This window comes from Eubalaena glacialis, chromosome 5, assembly GCF_028564815.1.
Source record: "Eubalaena glacialis isolate mEubGla1 chromosome 5, mEubGla1.1.hap2.+ XY, whole genome shotgun sequence".
Taxonomy (NCBI): Eukaryota; Metazoa; Chordata; class Mammalia; order Artiodactyla; family Balaenidae; genus Eubalaena; species Eubalaena glacialis.
Genome location: NC_083720.1, coordinates 32,414,195 through 32,437,036, shown reverse-complemented (window position 1 = coordinate 32,437,036; position 22,842 = coordinate 32,414,195). Strand labels below are relative to the sequence as shown.

Sequence of the window (22,842 nt, the reverse complement as noted above, 5' to 3'; positions counted from 1 at the left end):
TTCTCTTCTAAAAAGGTACATAAAGTGAGCACTTTTGGAATTAACACAAACATAGCAGGAGCCAACAGAAACATGGAACACATACTCAGAGGAAGCGAGTTCTCTGTGGATTGGACATGTAGAGAGAAGAGAACTATCAGGAAGACAAAAAGTTTTTAAAATGCAGACAAAGCCAGTTCCTAGCACATTCTACTGACAAATATTTTTCATTTCCAAAACCACTACTGAACATCTAAAAGAGTCAAAACCACCTCAAAGTGAGACAAGAGATCTGGACAACAGAACATGAAGTCCCTGCCACATGAGCTATCCATTTTAGTTGGGATTCATTCGGATTCCCAGAGACACAGTCAGCTGTTAGAAAATAATGTGTTCTTCTGAAACCTGTACAAATAAAACCCTTTATTTCAGGAAATTTCCTTTAAAACAAAAATAGATCACAAGCCAGGTCAGGAACAAGTGTTCATGTACCTAACCCCTTACTTCCAGTTTTAAGAGCTCCATAGTCACCAAGCATTTAAGGGTAGAGAGGAAACAGGGGTGCTCCTAGGAGTTCTCCTGAGTAGGGGGTCAGTAAACAAATCACATGCTACCATTAATGAGGTAGGTCTAGAAATATTTTAAAATTTAATTTTAAAATGTAACATGGATACTCGAAACTTTTTCTTTTTCTTTTTTTTGCTTGACTGACTAAAATACAATCTAAGACCTAACATATGTTGTATCCATATCTTTGTTCAAAGAGAAAATTGTTTGTTTTTTCCTGGAAACTGGCCAGCAGAACAAACAATATTCACTACCTGAAACTAGTAGTTCTTGCCTTCTCTTTTTAATCTTCCTAAAGAACTGTAACAAGTTAATAAACACAGTGACTTCACATTTTAAATTTTTTCTTAAGTATTTTCTGAACTTTTTCTTGAGCCAAATCTCAACAGATTTGAACACTAGAGCTCAATCATATTTTTATGAAACTATTAAATTTCTATTATCCAAGCTACATGCATCCAACGCATGAACACCAACGACATACTGGCATCACTTTAAAACTGAGCTGCAAAGTCTGGTTTTACATGCAGTATAAACCCACTTAGAGCACTAAACCACCATTTCATAAGAAGACAAACCTTTAAATAATTTATAGCACTACTAAATCTAGAGTTCCTAGTAGATTTAAAAACAGTATTTAAAATATCACTTTAGATTAAAACCATCAGCAAGAAGCCTCCTTCTTTATGTCATAACCCGCCAAGTTAAAATGCAATACCAGCAGGCCATCTAGTGACCATTCAAGGGTTAGGAAAAAACTTAAATAAAAAACCCTCAGTGTTTTCCAGTGTCTTCTATCTTCTTGAATAAAAATGTGCCAACTGAAGCATACTGAGAAAATAAAGATGCTCTGACAAAATACTGAGAAATTAAGTATTTATTTAAATGACCACACTGCCTATACCAATTATACTACATAAGCCAGATCAAAAGAGAAATAAGACAATCCAGAGATGATAGAACCAAAATACCCATCATCCTAAAATACCCACTGTACACCACACTAAAAATATTTTTTCTTGGACAGTGAAAATCAATTCCATATCTTAATAATGATAAAATTTCATATTCTAAGGCAAATCAAGGAAAATTTAAACATGAAATATTTTCACTGCCCTTTGACCTCTCTCCCCTCTACTGTGCATTGTGTATCTGCATTATGCATTGGCCTAACCTTCCCCACTGGCAGAAATTCATGTTCAATCATAAAGAGCAATGTTCTCCTAGCACCAACAAGACAACTCCTTAAAGATAACATTCCTTCTTGGGGACTTCCCTGGTTGGAGCAGTGGTTAAGAATCCGCCTGCCAATGCAAGGGACACGGGTTCGAGCCCTGGTCTGGGAAGATCCCACATGCCACAGAGCAACTAAGCCTGTGTGCCACAACTACTGAGCCTGCGCTCTAGAGCCCGTGAGCCACAACAACTGAGCCCGCGAGCCACAACTACTGAGCCCGCGAGCCACAACTACTGAAGCCCACGCGCCTATAGCCTGTGCTCCGCAACAATAGAAGCCACCACGAGAAGCCTGCGCACCACAACGAAGAGTAGCCCCCACTCGCCGCAACTAGAGAAAGCCCACACACAGCAACGAAGACCCAACGCAGCCAAAAATAAATAATTAATTAATTAATTTAAAAAAAAGATAACATTCCTTCATGATCTTGTAAGGGGCCACAATGACCTCCACTTTGTATTCACAGATCTGGACTGTGCAAACTATCTACGTCATTTAATGTACAGCCCTCTGTCTCAAAAACCTATATAACTGTGCTTCGACCTTTAAGGGCAGAACAGTCCTCAGAGCTTGCTGAGGTTAAAATCCTGGGTTAAAATCCTCTATTTGACTCGAATAAAGTTTTCCATTTCTTTCTTAGATGGATTAATTTTTTGTCGACAGTAAAGAATGTTAAAGAAACAATACCTGGTAGAATTCATTTCAGAAGAGTCTCTCCAAAGTAATACGGAGCATCAGACAGAAAAAATTCCACTTATTACCAGAGGAGGCAGCGCTTGTCAAACACCTGAACTATCCTGGGACAAACAACTTCACCTCCCTGAATCTGATTCCTCATCAGTAAAATGAGGAAAATTGTAACTACTTCTCAGAGTTTTAACAAAAATTAAATGCAATGATGCTACTGAAGGGACTACCAAAGGCTTCGCACATGCTAAGAGTTCCGCTCTTCCATCTCTACCTGCGCCATTCCCTGCCAGCACTCACAATTATATTCTTAGACATAATGCTAGTCAACGCAGAACCTCTGATCTTCACATCCCCACTCAGAGCACACACTACAAAGCTATGGAGATTTGGTCACTATTCCCTGAAAACACCATTGCACTCGACATCTTCATCCCCTCCACCTGCAATCTGTATTTGTGATATTAGCTCTACCATGTGAGCTCACATAACCCACCCTTGGAAAACCTAACAAATATCTTTGTGGAACTTCCCTGGTGGTGCAGTGGCTAGGACTCCAAGCTCCCAATGCAGGGGGCCCGGGCTCGATCCCTGCTCAGGGAACTAGATGCCCCATGCATGCCACAACCAAGAGTTCGCATGCCGCAACTAAGGAGCCCACGAGCCGCAACTAAAGGAGGCTGCCTGCCACAACTAAGACCCGGCACAACCAAAATAAATAAACAAATAAATAAATAAAATATTTTTTTTAAATGTCTTTGTGATGACAATGAAGTTGAATTGCACTGGCTACCCCTGGACCACCAGGGAGAAGGAGCTTGTTAGGAAAAGCACATTATACTAAGTCACCTTGCGATAAGGGTGCAGCAGGCAAAGAAACTCCTTGTATCACCAACTAACCATAAACTCTGAGCTGAACATCAGGTATGCACTGGTTTCCCCATGTCCTAATGTTCAGCTGAGATTCAACTTTGTGAGAAAATCAAAGGAGAATAAACGCCAGAACAGAAGTAGTTGGGTATGTGTGCATATTTCTTCCTTCAATTGTACTTTTAAATTCTATATCATGTTATAAAAGAAAAAAAAGAATTTATACAGTCATTCTAGTTTATAAATAATGGTAGTAAGGACCAAAAATTAAGGTCCATGAGGCAGGAATCTGTACTGTCTAATTCACTGCCACATCCACAGTGGTTTACAACAGTGCCTAGCATGTATGGCACTAGGTATTTGTTAAATTAACTCACAGGATCAGCAAGTACAAACAGAAATACATACTTTCAATGGGAAGTGAAGTCATTTACTTAGGAAAGCATATAACTGAAATCTTTTCCCCAAAAGAGGGTGGTTCCCAAAAAAGCAACTGCATTAAGGAGGCATTTACATTTATTCTTTTGTCACCACCCAGCTTTAGAATAAAATTGAGTAATTTTCAAAAGAAAATTTCCCTGTCTTAAACTAATATAACCAGAATACCTTTCTGGCCGTAAATTTAATTATATTGTACTTGAGTTGTAATAAGAACACTCTTGAAAGTAAAAGCCAGAGGCATATGAAAATGAATTCTAGGAATTCATGTACCTGGAATCCTAGGTATGGAGCCCAATAAGTTCATGAACAAGTTAGTTAATATCTCTGAAATACTTCATAGGTTTACTCTGTGAATAAAATCAGACAACATACACAAAGTACTCAGTGCAAAGACCAAGTAGGAAACCACCAAAGTAATTCAAGTGAGAGGTGGTTAGAAGCTAAAGTAGGACAAAAGACCACTTCCCCTGAGATTCTAACAATCAAAGCAAATATTTTAAAAGACGCAAAGCCCCCCATACATGTCCCTTACAATAAGGATTCACTAGATGTTAGTTTATCTATCCCTCTTTTTCAAAACCTTGAATGAAACTGTCCAATTATCAGATTGTCTAGCAAGAATAATATAGACTAATATCTGTATAAAAGGAAGAATAATAGGTATAATCATTAATTAGGAACAAACAAATTGGGAGCAAGGCATTAAGGGCACAGAGACTAAGGCAAGCAATGGCATCAAAAAAAGAAAAAAAGTAAACACTGTGGTGAAAGCATAAGGACAATAATTTTGGGCTTCCCTGGTGGCACAGTGGTTGAGAATCTGCCTGCCAATGCAGGGGACACGGGTTCGAGCCCTGGTCTGGGAAGATCCCACATGCCGCAGAGCAACTGGGCCCGTGAGCCACAACTACTGAGCCTGCGCGTCTGGAGCCTGTGCTCCGCAACAAGAGAGGCCGCGATAGTGAGAGGCCCGCGCACCGCGATGAAGAGTGGCCCCCGCTCGCCGCAACTAGAGAAAGCCCTCGCACAGAAACGAAGACCCCACACAGCCAAAAATAAATAAATAAATAAATTTATTTATTTAAAAAAAATAATAAGGACAATAATTTTTTAAAAAGCAGCTTGGAACCAAACTATGGAGAAGCTTGAACACAAATTACCTTAATTCTATAAACAATGGGAAAAAAATCAATATATATTTTAGAGTAAAAAACGGAAAGGATTAGACTACACTTTAGAAAGATGATTCTGCCAACAATATAAAATGGAATAAAAGGCAGACAGGACTGGAGGTGGGGTGACCAATTGTACAGTGGCAGTCAACACTCAATTTTTTACCGTTACAGGGGGGAAAAAAAGGCAAAGTCCTGTGCACAACAGACACCACATGAGCCTGCATTTTCATTTTACAGAATCATGGTTAAAAATAATTTAAGTCTAAATACAGTGAGGGATCTTGGATTGAATCCAAGAATAGGAAAGGATAGTAGTGGAAAAGCTTGTGAAATCTAAATAAGTTTGTGCTTTAGTACAAAGTACCAAGCTTAATTTCTCAGTTTTGAGAAATGGTCTATGATCATGTAAGTTATTAACCTAAGAGGAAGCTGGGTGAAGGATATACAAGAATGCTCTGTAATATTTTTAGATTTACAGAAGAATTGCCAAATTTTCTCAAGATAAATTTTTCTTGAAAAACAACAAATCATCTGCCCACTACAAAAAAAAAAAAAAAAAGAAAGAAAGAAAAAAGCCTCTATGTAGGTAAAGTGTCAAACTCAAAGGACGCAACTCTGAGTAGGGCCCCAAAGAAGTGTTTAGGAATTGAAGGAAAGAAAGAAGGGAAGGAGGGTAGCCATCACACTCTAAGTTTAATAATCCCTTAAGTGTCTGAACTATCTGGAATTATCTATAGCCCATAAAATGGCTTCTGAGATTCATGAGCCCCCTAAAATTTTATGAGAATATCTATGTGTATTCTTCTGAAGTTTTGTAAAACACTTAAGAATCAGTAATTAGATATAAAAAACAGACAATCCAAACTAACAGAAAATAGAACTACTGGGAATTCCCTGGCAGTCCAGTGGTTGAGACTCTGCACTTTCACTGCCATGGGCCAGGGTTCGATCCCTGGTCAGGGAACTAAGATCCTGCAAGCCGCATGGCGTGGCCAAAAATAGAAAAAGAAAAAAGAAATAGAACTAAGTATAACTTTCTAACATTGATATGACAAATCTCAAGTTAAAAAAAAAGATAGGTTCAACATATAAAAAATGCAAACAAAACTACAATCTAAATATAAAGGAAAAATACTGAAAACATAGTTTCAATGAAAATGGCATAGAATTAATATTTATTGATTTCATACAAATTTATAAGAAAACTATAAACAACCCCAACAGAGTAAAAGTAGAGTAAGGATAGACAATTCACTGAAAATAAAACAGAGATTACACAATAGACCACCACCTAACAAGCAGAAAGGCCAGCTAACCTATAAAATCAAACTTTCTTGAGCCCATCACACAGCTGAGGTCCTAAAGCAGTAACATGAGCTGCTTCCAAAGAGTGACAAGTCCCACCAAGAAAAGTCAAGACACATGAATTATCTCCCTTGAGTAAATCCTGGGAGGAAGAGATGGCTGCAAGAAAAGCAGGAAGAAGAAAACAGCTTTAAAGTTTTGCAAATTCTTCAAGGCTGAGTGTGGACTAGTGTGACAGGTTAGCATCACTGGGAAGCCAGACACGAGGAGCTCTGCACTCACTCACAAGCAGGCCTACAAGAGGTATGCAGAAGGAACATGAGGAGCAGGTCTGGGGACCAGAGAGAGCGCTCCCTCCGTGGTGCACAAGCACAAAGCTCCGCCCACTCCCTGCAACACTGTCTCATCCAAAACAAAAGCCTCAGGCTGATGAGGGAGGGCAGGAAACTGCTCCCCACCCCACCCCTAGCCTCCCAGGGTCTGCTGTTTTGGGGGAGGGGTAGAAGCAAGTATGGTCTGCCAAAAGGAGGTGGAAGAAACTCTCTTGGCCCGGGATCCTGAACCGATACAAACCAGGGATCTGCACGTGAGGAGCAGAAAACTCACCCTCCAAGACCTCCCAGGTTCAAAGAGAGGCTGGCTACCATGCAGGGAGGGGAAGCAACACTGAGAAAGACCCACTCCGAGATCCAGAAGCATAGGTCCTGCTTAAGACTGAAGCTGGACCAGCAGAACTGAAGACCACCACTGCTCCCCCATCATGAGCTTGGCACTAAGTAATAAGCAACAGTAGTTTACTGCTGGGAGAGAGGAGCAAGAGCCTGGAAGGGGACCCCTTCTGTGGTACAGGCATATAGGGAATGCTAAAAGCTGAGGATGGAGTAGAAACACTGCGGAAAACCCTCCAGCAGGCCAGATCCCACACTAAGCACAAGGAAAAGAGCTCACCACTGGAGAAACGTGAAGCGGGTGGTGCATTAAGAATAACTATAGAATAAGGAAACCCTAACCCGGCCGAACTACTTATTAAACTAACTCAACTCACTACACTAACAGTGTGACAGAAGAAGCATAAATGCCCAAAGCATAAATACCACTTACCTCAATCTCTACTGTTCTTCCGGACACAACACCCAGCATTCAATAAAAAATTAGGACACATCAAAAAGAGCAAGAAAAAACACCCACTGTTAAGAAATACAGCAAGATCCAGAAATGACCCAGAGGTTAGAACCATCAGGCAGGCCTTTAAAATAATTAAAATTACTATGTTAAAAGATCTAGTGCAAAAGTGGACAGCATGCCTAAAAAGATAAAGGATTTCAACAGAGAGATGTACACTATATTAAAAACAAAAAAGATAGCCAAATGATGATAGAATTTTTTAATTATCAGAGTTTAAAAATTCTTCCTATGGGCAAATCAATATATTGGATACAGCTAAGGCATCAGTAACCTTGAAAATAAGTGAATAGAAATTAATAAAGCTGAAAAGTTAAGACAAAAAATGGTGAAAGAACAGAGCATCTTTAGGCTGTGGGAAAATATTATATTGTCTAACATATGTGTAACTGGAGTCCCAGAAGGAGGAGGGAGAATAGGACAAAAGAAATATTTGAAGACATAATGGTCAAGAGTTTTCAAAAACCAATAAAAGAATAAACTACCAACCCAAGAAAGTAAAAGAACTCTAAACTGAAAGAAATCGACCTAAATATACTGAGAGACCTATAAACTTCATACTAAAACTGCTGAAAACCAAAAAGATTAAGAGAAAATGTTGAATTTAGGCAGAAAAAAACAGAAACATTATAAAGAGAGGGGGAAAAAAGAAAAGAATCGCATCAGACTTTCATCAGAAACAATGCAAACAAGAGGACCATGGAACAACATCTTTAAAGTACTAAAAGAAAAACACCTGTCAACCCAGAACTCTATGCCCAACAAACACATGAAAAGATGCTCATCATCACTAATTATTAGAAATATACAAATCAAAACTACAATGAGGTACCATCTCACACCAGTTGGAATGCCCTCTATTAAAAAGTCTGCAAATAATAAACGCTGGAGAGGGTGTGGAGGAAAAGGAACCCTCTTATGCTGTTGGTGGGAATGTAAACTGGTGCAACCACTATGGAAAATAGTATAGAGGTTCATCCAAAAACTAAAAATAGAGTTGCCATATGATCCAGCAATCCCACTCCTGGGCATACACCCAGACAAAACTATAATTCAAAAAGATATATGCAGCCCAATGTTCACAGCACCACTATCTGCAATAGCCAAGACATGGAAACAACCTAAATGTCCATCGACAGATGAATGGATAAACAAGATATGGTATATACATACAATGGAATATTACTCAGCCATAAAAAGGAATGAAATAATGCCATTTGCAGCAACATGGATGGACCTCGAGATTATCATACTAAGCAAAGTTAAGTTCGAAAGAGAAAGACAAATACCACATTACATCACTTGTATGTGGAATCTAAAATACGACACAAATGAACATATCTACGAAACAAAAACAGATTTACAGATATAGAGAACAGACTTGTGGTTGCCAAGGGGGAGGGGGTGGGGGAGGGAAGGACTGGGAGTTTGGGATTAGCAAATGCAAACTATTATATATAGGATGGATAAATAACAAGGTCCTATTGTACAGCACAGGGAACTATATTCAACATCCTGTGATAAACCATAATGGAAAAGAATATGAAAAAGAACATATATATGTATAGCTGAGTCACTTTGCTGTACAGCAGAAATTAAACACAACATTGTAAATCAACTATACTTCAATAAAATTTTTAAAAATGTATCCTATGCCCTCCCCCAAAAAATCCTTTAAAAATGAACAAACAGATGAGAAAGATCTGATATAAAGCTTTCCCAAACTCAGTCCTCTGTGCCTCCCAGTATGCTATGTATACATTGAAACTATGGTTTCTAGGACACTTTCTAGGAGTTATATACTCTAATTTCTGTTTCTATCACCTACAATGTAAATTCCTCAAGGAGAGAAACACAGCTGGTTAAGCTCTGTAGTGCCAGTGCCCTAGAATGTGACTAACTACAGTAGCGGGCTTTTAACAGACATCGGATTGATGATGGATAATGAAAGAATGAATAATGAAGAGATGAGAGGGAAGCCAGAAGCAGAGCAATAGGACTAGCTCAAGAGCTCAGAAGTTGGTTAATAGGAAACCTATTAACCAACGGAAAAATGAAGAAGAGCAGAAAGATGAAGTACGAAGCCTTCTGGGATTAGGTCTCATTGACCTGCAGAGAGTACATCAATATATATGAAGAAAAACATCAGAGCAGTGCAGTTAGCAATTCATTTTATTTCTATTTATTCAGCTAAAATGCTTATGTAAGGGAAATAAATTAGGAAAGCAAGTCCCAGACTAATCATCTGGTAAACATTTTATAATGTGGAAAAATTCAAAGGCTAAACATTCATAGTATACTCAGATATAGGTAATTTTTATTTAAAAGTTGTATGCTAGGGCTTCCCTGGTGGCACAGTGGTTGGGAATCCGCCTGCCAACGCGGGGGACGCGGGTTCGAGCCCTGGTCTGGGAGGATCCCACATGCCGCGGAGCAACTCGGCCCGTGAGCCACAATTACTGAGCCTGCGCGTCTGGAGCCTGTGCTCGGCAACGAGAGGCCGCGATAGTGAGAGGCCCGCGCACCACGATGAAGAGTGGCCCCCGCTTGCCGCCAACTAGAGAAAGCCCTCGCACAGAAACGAAGACCCAACACAGCCATACATACATACATAAAAAGAATGTAAGCAGACAAGAATAGCATTAAAAAAAAAAAAAAAAAAAATTAAAAAAAAAAAAAAAAAGTTGTATGCTAGTATATCCAGTAAGAAATACTAGATGAAAGAGTTTTATGGTAATAGGATTTTAAAAATCAAGAGTGGGTTCAGAAATCACAAGCCACAGTTAGGACAGAATGAGGAGCAATGATGCAACGCTGAATGTGTACCACCATATCAGGAGTTCCTGTGCAGCACTGAACAGCAAAGGTAGGGATCCCATGACTGGGGAGAAAGGAACTACTGACACCCACAGGAAGGCCAGATCCTCTTCAGCTAAATGAACTGTGACCCTCCACTGGAAAAGGGGAAGTATGGAGAAAGGAGCAGAGAAGGGAAGAAAAATAACTTCTAAAAACTGAGATTAAACTAAACTCTGAGAGAATCAAGCACCTAGTGGGCCTGAGTTCTGGATAACATCAAACCTCTTTACATTTCCATATGCTCAGGAACGAGACAAAGGTCCTTATGTCCTGGAACCTTCACCTCCCTAAAATTCAACCATAAGATGTCATCAAGTTATCACAGGGGAAATCTGGACACTCTCTAAATGTTTAGGAAAAGTTAAATACATTATGTAACTCAACTTAAAAATATACTGATGCCAAGTTGTAGAGCTGAATATCCAAGGCTGAATTTCCTCTATAAGGTATTTGTGTGTTAAAATTACAGGTAAAATAAAAGATAGTCTCTCAAGCCTCGTGTGGTTTAGACTGACTGGAATATTTCACATGTGGTACATATATGGTGCCCCCCACAGCACCTAACACAGTGACGCACATGCACAGAAAACCGTCAGTGCTATAAAGAATTTAAAATGCACGTATTCAGCAATTAATGTATTCAACAACACATTAAAAGGATCATACACCTTGATCAAGTGGGATTAATCCCAGGGATGCAAGGATGGTTCGATATCCACAAATCAATCGATGTGATATGCCACATTACCAAGATGAAGAATAAAAATTATATGATCATCTGGATAGAGGCAGAAAAAGCTTCTGACAAAGTTCAACATCCATTTATGATAAAAACTCTCAACAATGTGGGTACAGAGAGAACACACCTCAATATGATAAAGGCCATTTATAATAAGCCCACAGCTAACAGCATACTCAATGGTTAAAGCATTTCCTCTAAGATCAGGGTTGTCTACTCTCACCATTTTTATTCAACATAGTATTGGAAGTCTTAGTCATAGCAATCAGACAAGAAAAATAAATAAAAGGCATCCAAATTGGAAAGGAAGAAGTAACACTGTCACTGCAGATAACATGATACTCTACACAGAAAATCCTCAAGACACTACCAAAAACTACTACAGCTAATCAACGAATCTGGTAAAGTTGCAGGACACAAAATTAATATATAGAAATCTGTTGCATTTCTATACACTAACAATGAGCTATCAGAAAGAGAAATTAAGAAGATAATTCCATTTACGATCACATTAAAAAGAATAAAATAGGAATAAATCTAACTAAGGAAGTAAAAGACTTCTTCTCAGAAAACTATAAGACACTGATGAAAGAAACTGAAGATGACACCAACATGCAAAGATATACCTTGGCCATGGACTAGAAGAATTAATATTGTTAAAATGACCACACTACCCAAGGCAATCTACAAATTCACTTCAATTCCTAACAAAATACTAATGGCATTTTTTACAGAACTGGAACAAATAACTGTAAAATTTGTATGGAAACACAAAAGACCCCAAACAGCCAAAACAATCTTGAGAACGAAGAACAAAGCTGGAGGTATCATGCTCCCTGATTTCACACTACACTATAAAGCTACTGTCATCAAAACAGTATGGTACTGGTACAAAAACAGACACATAGATCAAAGGAACAGAATAGAGAGCCCAGAAATGAACCCACACTTATATGGGCAATTAATCTATGACAAAGGAGCCAAGAATATACAATGGGAAAAAAGACAGCCTCTTCAATAAATGATGTTGGGAAAACTGGACAGCTATATGCAAAAGAATCAAACTGGGACTACTTTCTCACACCATATACAAAAATAAATTCAAAATGGGTTAAAGACTTAAATGTAAGACCTGAAACCATAAAACTTCTACAAGAAAACATAGGCAGTATGCTCTTCGGTCTTAAGAGTATTTTTTTTGGCTATGTCTCCTCAGGCAAGGGAAACAAATGCAAAAGTAAACAAATGGGACTACATCGAACTAAAAAGCTTTTGCACAGCAAAGGAAACTATCAACAAAACAAAAAGGCCACCTACTGAATGGGAGAAGATATTCGCAAATGATATAGCTGATAAGGGGTTTATATCCAAAATATACAAAGAACTCACACAACTAACATCAAAAAAACCAAACAATCCGATTAAAAAATGGGCAGAGGATCTGTTTTTCTGAAGAAGACATGCAGTTGGTAAACAAGCACATGAAAAGATGTTCAACATCACTAATGATCAGAGAAATACAAATCAAAACCACTATAGAGATAATGCCTCACACCTGTCAGAATGGCTATTAACAAAAACACAACAAATAACAAGTATCATCGAGGATGTGTGGAAAAGGGAACCCTCATACACTATTGGTGGGAATATAAATTGGTGCAGCCACTATAGAAAACAGTATGGAGAGTCCTCAAAAAATTAAAAATAGAACTATCATATGATCCAGCAATACCTCTCCTAGGTATTTATCCAAAGAAAATAAAAACACTAATTAGAAAAGCTATACACACTCCTATGCAGCATTATTTACAACAGCCAAGAAATGGATGCAACCCAAGTACCCATCAATAGATGAATGGATAAAGTTGTGGTATATGTATATAATGAAATATTACTCAGCCATAAAAGAGAATGAAATCTTGCCATTTATGACAATATGGATGGACCCATAGGATACTATACTAAGTGAAATAAGTCAGACAGAGAAAGACAAATACTGTATGATTTCACTTTTATGTGGAATCTAAAGAACAAAACAAATGAACAAACTTAACAAAACAGAAACAGAGTTATTGATACAGAGAGCAAAAAGATTACCAGAAGAGAGGGGACTGGGGGAGGAAGAAAGAAATAGGTGGGGGTGATTAAGAGGTACAAACTTACAGTTGCAAAATAAATGAGTCATGGGTATGTAATATACAGTGTGGGAAATATAGTTAATAACTAAGTAATATCTTTGTGGCAACGTAACTAGACTTATTATGGTAATCATTTTAAAATGTATATAAAACATCAGTATGTTGTGTAACAGAAACTAACACAGTGTTATAAATTATACTTCATAAACAAATGAACATACAAACAAACTCACAAAAAAAGAGATCAGATTTGTAGTTACCAGAGGCAAGGGGTGGGCGGAGAGGGAACTGGATGAAGGCAGTCAAAAGGTACAGTCTTCCAGTTATAAGGTAAATAAGTACTAGGGATGTAATGTACAACATTATAAATATAATTAACACTGCTGTGTGTCATATATGAAAGTTCCTAAGAAAGTAAATTCTAAGAGTTCTTATCACACACACAAAAAAATAGTTTTTCTATTTCTTAAACTCCGTATCTATAGGAGATGATGGATGTTCACTAAACTTACTGTGATCATTTCGTGATGTACATAAGTCAGATGATTATGCTGTACACTGTCAACTTATACAATGCTGTATGTCAATTATATCTCAATAAAATTGGAAGAAAAAAAAAGAATATAAAATACAAATGTTACTCCATACTACCACCACCCTTTTTTTGGAGGGGGAATGTTATGAGATGGATATAATTATTCTCTGGGGATTCCCTCTTGGACCTCCTCTTACCCGTTCCTGTAGAAGTTCCACAACCTGCTGCACACAGTCATTTACATCACAGGAGTCTGTTTTCAGCACCAATTCCGGGGCCTCTGGCTTCTCATATTCAGAATCAATCCCAGTGAAACCTATAAAAGGTAAAAGATAATTGAGGGAGTGGAAATTAAAATAGGTTTGTTTCCTCAGTGCAAGTCTCTGCTATGCTGAAGTTCATATTTATGCTGCCCCTTCTAAGTTATGGGGTTATAATATTGAAACTTCTTTCCTGGGAGAAGATTTCTAATTAAACTTTTGTTTCTTCTTTGAAGACAAACAGTCGATCCTTCTTATTCGCAGTAGTTCTCTTCAATAAGTTGCCACACACACAAAATTAGTGAATACTGAACCACTGCTTCTAGGAGAAATGTGGGTTTGGCTTCCTGTGAGCCTCTAGTCACCAAATTTTTGTCAACCAATTAATATATTGTTTTATGAGTGTTTCTGTTTAAAGACACCTTATTTCATATATAGTGCTGATTCATTAACACCGAACTCATGGCCAACAGCACCAGAACTCAGGTCTGAACAAAGCTTACCTAACACATGTATTTTCTCCACAAGGCAGGTCAGTCTTCCTGCACTTGGGAACACTGGACAGTACTTCAGCACTGTGCCGGGGGGCCATTTTAAACAGCAAAATCACCAACAAAAAGAAAAAAAAAATAAAAGCAAAACACATGGCACTAAATAGGCCATCAAAAGGACACTTCTTTACAGTAGGAGAGCTGAAACACAAAAGCCTTGTTCAACTTCAGCTGGGAATGTATATTCTGGGTGACTAAAATTTTGCTGCTCTGTGTGTGTCTACAAGTGACAGCCAAAGCACTGTGGGTACATGGATGTGGGGTAACAAATAAATTTTAGTGAGTAGGCACATTTGCAAATCTGGAATCTTCAAATAATGAAGATTGATGATATTTCTACCACCTTTCCTTTTTTCTGTTAAGTAAACGCCTACAGTGCCTGTGAAGAAACAGGAATGAATACCAAGTAATCCAGAGCATCCAATTTCTCCACAGGAACACAGGATATACTGCCTAAACCTTGGGCATAAAACCAAACTCGACAAGATTTTTTTCCCTCTCAGTGCAAAAACCAATGCCAAGTCAATCTGTCCATTATATTCACCAGGATTATCTGCAGCCGAATTGAAGCTCTGCAGGGTTCTCCTGCCATCACATTAGGTGTTCAGGCAAGACAGAGTAACTACTATTAGCTTAAGCAGCACGTAAGTAAGGAATCCTGTTATATCACCAAAAATGTTCCACCATCAAATGTAACCAATTTAGATATTAACCACTATTTAGATTTTCCCTATCTGTATACGTGCTACCGTGTCACTGCCTAGAAGAGAAAGAACACATGATGTTAACCACAGAATGGGCTGGTTGAGCTGAAGATATGCTATTCCTATCTTTCACATTATTCCATACCTAAGTCATTCGAGATCTGTCTGCCTTGGAATGCCAAGTCATTCTTGGGTTAGAATGGTCAACATGAATTTAAAATCATTACTAAAAAGCTTTAAAATAAACACTACAAGTCTACAGCCCATCTATTTCATTTTTTTTTCTATTTCATATTTTTAAGTATCATATCAAGTCCTGAACCCAAGAAGAAATTTTTGCATTACCAATATTCCTAACAGTATTAGTGGTGAGTCACAGTAAAATAGGTGGGGAAAAAACAAACCTGGTTAAAACACTAGTTCTTAAGCTCTGATTCTCAAATGTAGCTACACGCTGGAATCACTGGGTCCCACCCTTAAGAGATTCTGATTTCAATGGTCTGGGGTACAGCCTTGGCACTAGATTTTTTAAATCCCACCAGATAATGCTTATGTGCAGCAAAGCTTGAGGATCACTGTGTTAGAAGACTTGGTTTAACATTTTTAAAGCCCAGGAAGTCTCTTCCTAGTTAATTTAGGCCATAAGTGATTACAGTAAATGTATACTGTGAGAAAAACATTTATATTTAAGTAAATAATAACTACTTGAGTGTTACTCATGAAAATAATCTAGGTATTAGAGTAGCTGACACAGGCATATATTTACAGTTTAGTAAATGCCATATAAAGGCCTATAAAAGCCTGAAGTCTGCTGAATGTATGCAATCTCACCTGTCCCTGAAATGTTTACCATCAAGGCTCTGAAATAGCATTGGTAGGAAACTTTTTAAGCACCATTCTTACAATGAGTAAATGATTTTGAAAACTGTCCAGTCAGGAACTCTAGAACCATGGCAAACCTAAAATAAATAAACGTGTGTACACACATGCACACAGGTATACATTAACCTAAGAACATTTTATCAATGTCTATTCAGAGGAATTAAGAAACACCTGGTAAACAAGTAAAACATAGAAAACTGAACTAATACAAGCACATTCCCAGATACAGAATGCAAACTGTAAGTGACTCAAGGTATTTTGGATTCAGTCTTATTATTCATCTTTGCATCCCCAGCACCAAATATAAACCTTGCAAACAGAAAGCATTGATCAAAGTGTTGAACATCCAATTTCCACTCCACCTTCTAATCCATTCGACAAGCATTTACTGTGTGTGTGTACCAAGTATTATGCTTTGGGCCATGCTCTGTGCTAAATTCTAAAAATACAAAAATGGTAAAGATGTTGTCCTGGCTCGCAGGGTGCTTACTCCAGCTGAGCAAACAAATCTACCTCCCTCATCAATCCATCCTTGCAAAAACAACAAAACCAACTACAGTTAAAATAAGTAAAAGATTCAGACTTCAGGATCCTGGACACACTGTTCTGCTTCTCTTTGCAAATCTCTATTACAAAAAACAGAAGTGCACACTGGCCGTCAACAGAGAGAGGGTGACCTAGAAATTAAATGGATAAACTGTTTTCCCTCCTGTTGTCATATATTATTCAGGTCAGGCAGCCTATTCTCGCTGAGTCAAGAAAGTACAGGCTTAATGGGTGAAACTTGAGTCTCCATGATGGCAAGACTGGATACGAGCCCTGCCCAAGGAACCAGCTTCACCACGGCCAGTGGAACTTGCCCCAACTGCTAATGGGCTCCCAGGTCCAAACAGAAAAGCCCAGAATAACAAGCATTTTCCTTCCTGTTCCACCTTTTCCTTTCTAGGGCCAGAAGCTGGTGCCAAAATCTACACTTCATAGAGCTCCTGGGAGCTCCTGATAGTCTGAGGCTATCACACTCCCTGCTGGGAAGGCAAACAAAAGTTAGGGGCATGAACTGATCCCAAACAATGCTGAACCTATCTTTGATTTTTCTTATGCTGGCATGCCCTCTGTTACTGTTAATAATAATACCGGTAATAGACCAGGGCTAATGTCAAAGGATGTCTAAAAGATAAACAGAATGACTGGTATCAAGGGCGACAGCAGAACGGGTTCTAAATGTCTCTTTCTATGTCCAAATTTTCATCATAGTTGAAACTCTGGGAGCAGACCACAAAATCGAAAATACAAGCTGTATGTACTTTGATAAAATCACAGATATGTTAATTTAATCTAATGCAACAATCATACATAGAATGAATTTCAGACCATTCCAGGCACTATGATATAAATAAGAATGAGACATTTTCCTTGCTCTCAAGATGCTTATAATTCAGGCATTTTTCCCAGTAGCTATGGAATGTCCTACATTTTCACTGGAACAAAGAGAACAGAAGTGGCACCAACTAGCAACTAATATCCAATCTAATGCTAGGTACCTAATTATACCAAATAGGTTTCCACCAGCCCCCAAAGTCCCAATCCTCTAAAACAGCCTTGTGAGTAGGATTTCAACCTGATCGATGATACTGAGTGTACACAGTGCCAGGTACTACTGTTAGGCCTGAGAGATACAACAGTGTAACAAGACCTGCTTTCTCTTCTCAAGGAGCTCCAAGTTGTTTGAAAACTTCCATCTCCTAGAAAAGATTATCAGTCTCAGATATGGTAAGATGAAATATCTAAGGAAAGACAAACTGGGAAAAAAAATATTACTTACCTTTAATTTCTCCAGCCCGTGCTTTTTTGTAGAGTCCTTTGACATCCCTCTGTTCACAAACATGCAGGGGAGCATCAACAAACACTTCAAAAAAAGGTAAACTTGCACCCTCATGAATTTGCCTTGCATTGTTGCGATCCTTAGAAAAAAGGCACATACAGAAACGTAACAAAGAGTGCTCATATGAATCAAGGGTACTGTATTAATGTCAAGGACAAGTAAAAGTGCTTTTCAGCTGTGTTAGTGGAAAATAGACAAAGTTTAATTTATATTTTGAAAATATAAACTGAAAAAAAATAAACCCAAGAAATTATTAGATTAACACACCCATTCTTCATAAAGGATTTTAAAAGGCCTGCTATTCTAAAAATCTGAGATATTGGCAAGTTCCAGGAGGGAGAACAATGGATGCCCCATAAAAACTTTCACCTAAATTTTACGAGGAAGCTGAGCCAAAGCCCAGCTTAAATGCAGACGTCATCAGGCCTCTCTCTTAACAACACGCTCAACCTCAGCCTGAGCTAGCATGAAAGTAACTTCACAAGGGATCCATCCATTCAGAACCCTGAGGCTAGTTTATTCACTTGCCAAGTACAAACCCCTGCAGCCACTACACATCTCTAGCATTCCCAAAACTTTACTTTTCTGCATGGCTCCTAACCCCCAACTCTGTAATACCTTCACTGCTCGGCCTAAACTCTCTCTGGAACACTGCTTCCTTTGTAAGTGAAACTCTTCTTCTTTCTGGTCTTAACTAAAACCAAGTTCTCCCTTGAGGATTCACTCATCTTCCTGTTCTCCAACGCAGGCTCCACATTCATATTCTATAGACAAGGCAGTGCCACCATTTTCAAAGCTAGCCCTTGCACCTTCCTCCATCGTATCCCCACATGGCTCATGCTATCATTTACCACCTTTCTTACGGCCCCTCAACCCATGCCTACTTCCACTCTTATCAGATGGCCACACTTCTAATTTCAAAAAGAAAATCCCCAGGGACTTCCCTGACCGTCCAGTGGTTAGGACACTGCGCTTCCAATGCAGGGGGCGTGGGTTCAATCCCTGGTCGGGGAACTAAGATCCCACATGCCGTGCAGCGTGGCCAAAAAAAAGAGAGAAAAGAAAAGGAAATCCCCAGACACGAACACTCTCAATCTCCCCTCTGCCATATAATTTACCTATATCCCCCACCTTTATCTCCTTCCCTCCTGCCGCTCCTCCCTTCACGGATTCAAAATCCCCTACTCTGCAATGGAATACTATTCAGCTATAAAAAAGAATGAGATTTTGCCATTTGTAGTAAGACGGATGGGCTTGGAGGGCATTATGCTAAGTGAAATAAGTTTGACAGAGAAAGACAAATACTGTATGATACCACTTGTATGTGGAATCTAAACAAATACAACAGGACTTCCCTGGTGGTGCAGTGGTTAAGAATCCGTCTGCCAATGCAGGGTACATGGGTTCGAGTCCTGGTCCGGGAAGATCCCACATGCCACGGAGCAACTAAGCCCGTGCGCCACTACTACTGAGCCTGCGTTCTAGAGCCTGCGAGCCACAACTCCTGAAGCCTGTGTGCCTAGAGCTCGTGCTCTGCAACAAGAGAAGCCACTGCAATGAGAAGCCCACACACAGCAACGAAGAGAAGTCCCTGCTCGCCGCAACTAGAGAAAGCCCGCATGCAGCAACAAAGACCCAACACAGCCAAAAATAATAAATAAATAAAATTAATTAATTAAAAAAAAATACAACAAACTAGTGAATATAACAAAAAAGAAGCAGACTCACAGATATGGAGAACAAACTAGTGGTTACCAGTAGGAGAGGGGGGAAGGGGCAACACAGGGGTGGGGAGTCAGAGGTACAAACTATTAGGTGTAAGATAAGCTAAAGGGTGTATTGTACGACATGGGGAATATAGCCAATATTTTGTAATAACTGTAAATGGAAAGCAACTTTTAAAAATTGTACATAAGAAAAAAGAAAATCCCCTTCCTGCTCATGAACCTTGCTCAACCCATTATCGCTGCTGCATCTGGAATTTTCAACTTCCTCCTTCTCCACTGGCAACAAACAAGGAAAAGTCACCCTCTTCCATTAAAAAGAGATGAACTAACAAATCATACAAAAATTCCCTTCATCATGGCACTTTCCAGGCCATTCTGCCACATTTCACACTACTAACCCTGTGTACTGCAATAATGCTACTCCCCCGTCGTTCCTGTGCAGGCTCCCCTGGGCTCCTCTGACTTCACCCATCCCCGAGGCACTGGTGTTGCCCACATTCTACCAGGAGCCCACTGAGCACACTGCACAGTCCCTGGGCACTTCTCTCAACTGCTTGCACAGTGTAAACTGCAGCACACAAACCAACACTCAAGCCTGAACTCTGTCCTCTCCTGCAATTAAACACACCTTTCCAACTTCCTCCAAAGTACACCCACCTGGAGATCTCCCAGGTACCTCAAACTTAACACGTCCAAAACTGAACCCACTCTCTTTTCTCCCAAGCTTGCATTCCCACCTATACTGCCCAAATCAAGGGATGACAACACTACTCACCCAGAATCCCCAGACTTGTTCTGGTTTCTTCCCTTTGCCGTCCCACCCCCTGCATTTTGTCACAAAGTCCTTCAGATTTTACCTCTCGACATTACACTAACCCAGTCTGCACTTCTTCCCTAGCTCCTGGTTCAACCTCATTTTTCTTGTCTGGACAACACCCTTTTAATCAGTCTGCTGGCTTCCAGCTTTGACCTGCTCAAAGCCACACTCTACATTGTCCCCAGGATGACAGAGGATGCAAATTCAACCACGTCACTAAACTCTTTAGAGACTGCCCAGCACCATCAGGGTAAACCCCAAGCTTCTCAGTGTGACGCGTCAGGCCTTCTCCACCTGGCCCCACCATTCTCAGTCTTGCACTTGATGTTCTATTGATAATTAACACCTGCCTGGTCTACCAGGCTGTTTGGGCCTAATGCCTTTGCCATCCCCCCTGCCAAAAACACTCCACCTCTCTCCTCTGGCTACAGCAATGCGTCCCCTCACAGTACAACTCCATGCTAAGTCCTCCAGGAAGCCTACCCTCATGTCCAGGCTGACTGAGGCCTCACTTCCGCTGGGTTCTCAGAGTACCCACCATATACCTCTGTCACAGATCTCATCCCAATATACTGAAATAATTTCAGTAGCTTTATAACCTTAGTATCTGGCAGAGTGATTAAGTCGTGATCCTACTATTCCAACTGTCCTTTTAAATGAAGGTGTTCCCCAAGTTTCCATCTGTGACTCGCTTCTCATTCTATATAGTCTTTTGTATACTCAACTTCATCAAGGTTTCAACAATAAAGTTAATGATTCCCCAATTTTTTTTTTTAATTTATTTTTGGCTGCATTGGGTCTTTGTTGCTGTGCGTGGGCTTTCTCTAGTTGTGGCGAGCGGGGGCTACTCTTCATTGCGGTGTGTGGGCTTGTCATTGTGGTGGCTTCTCGTTGCAGAGCACGGGCTCTAGGTGCACAGGCTTCAGCAGTTGTGGCATGTGGGCTCAGAAGTTGTGGCTTGCAGGCTCTAGAGCACAGGCTCAGCAGTTGTGGCGCATGGGCTTAGTTGCTCCGTGGCATGTGGGATCTTCCCCGACCAGGGCTCGAACCCGTGTCCTCTGCACTGGCAGGCGGATTCTTTAACCACTGCACCACCAGGGAAGCCTCTGATTCCCAAATCTTTATCTCAATTCTACACAACGTTCCTGAGCTCCAGAACCAATTTCCCAGTGACCCAGTGGTCATCCTCACCTAGATACGCCACCAGCATTTCAAACCTAACCCAGATAAAATGAAACAGTCATTTGTCCCTTCCTACCCTACATTTTCTAACTCAATCATACCATCTTCTCTTCTGAAAGCACCATCCTTCATGTTCACCCCCAAACTCAGCAACCAACCCGGGCACCACATTCCACTGATGCTACAGGCTCAAGGGCCCTCAAATATGCCCCATCTTTTCTATTCCCATGGCTGCTACCTGAATTCACTCCAAAAGCCTTCTGACTAGTCTCCTACCTCCAGACCCTTCCCATTCCAGGCCTTAAGGGTGACTTCACTAAACTACAAAGACACCAGAGACAGTATTCCCCAGTACAATCTCAAACTCTCGAGCACCTGTGGGGCAAAGTCCCGCGCAGTCCGGAGTTCACTGTCAGACCTCTGCAAATCGCTCGAGCTTCATCTCCCCTCACGTTCATCCGGCAGAGCAGCCAAAACAAACTACCTACAGTTCCCCAAAGACCTAAGTCCCTCACATTTCCATGCTTTTGCAAATCCTGTAGCATCTCCTCTGTGAAATGGTTTTCTCCTGCGAGAAAACTGACTCATCTTTCATGATGCATTTCAAGCAGCACTTCCTCTGTGAATCTTCCACAGCACCTTTATATACATGTACCTCACCACCTGCCTCACGATACTGCAACTGTTCGCATCTCTATGCTCCCACCAGACTACCTACTGACTCCTCAAGGATAAGAACGATCAGGTTTATTTTTACAACCAAGATGCCCAAGGTTAGTGGTGACAGAGAAGAATACACATATCCTATAATATAGGATTTGGCCCAAATATTATCATGAATTTTGACATGACCTAAGCATAGCCCGAACCTCATTTTCATTCTTAGTGCTTCTGGGGATGAGATCAACAAAAGTGTTGCTCCATGTTATGGAAACAAGGGAGCCAAAAAAACAGATCAGCGTATACTTTTAGATACTCAGGTCTCAGCCGCTCGCTCTCCAAATTAGGTGTTACTGACTTTCTCTTTTTCCAAGAGTTGCAAAGCTTCCCAGAAAGGGCAAGAATATCACTGTTACTATATTACTATGAAAACTGTTTATATCCAAGAATTCAGGAACTCTAA

The 22,842-nt window shown here is 39.9% G+C and overlaps 1 protein-coding gene across 2 annotated transcripts in view; it reads right to left on the bottom strand.

The window, feature by feature from the left end:
* Nucleotides 1-22,842, bottom strand: part of PAPSS1 (3'-phosphoadenosine 5'-phosphosulfate synthase 1) — a 102,381-nt gene that overhangs the window by 59,925 nt on the left and 19,614 nt on the right. For both annotated transcript variants that reach the window (XM_061191181.1, XM_061191180.1), the window contains 2 exons: nucleotides 17,934-18,072; nucleotides 13,912-14,030 (listed from right to left, as the gene is read on the bottom strand). In XM_061191181.1, the coding sequence (XP_061047164.1) occupies nucleotides 13,912-14,030; nucleotides 17,934-18,072 (258 nt within the window). The remainder of the gene's footprint in view (nucleotides 1-13,911; nucleotides 14,031-17,933; nucleotides 18,073-22,842) is intronic.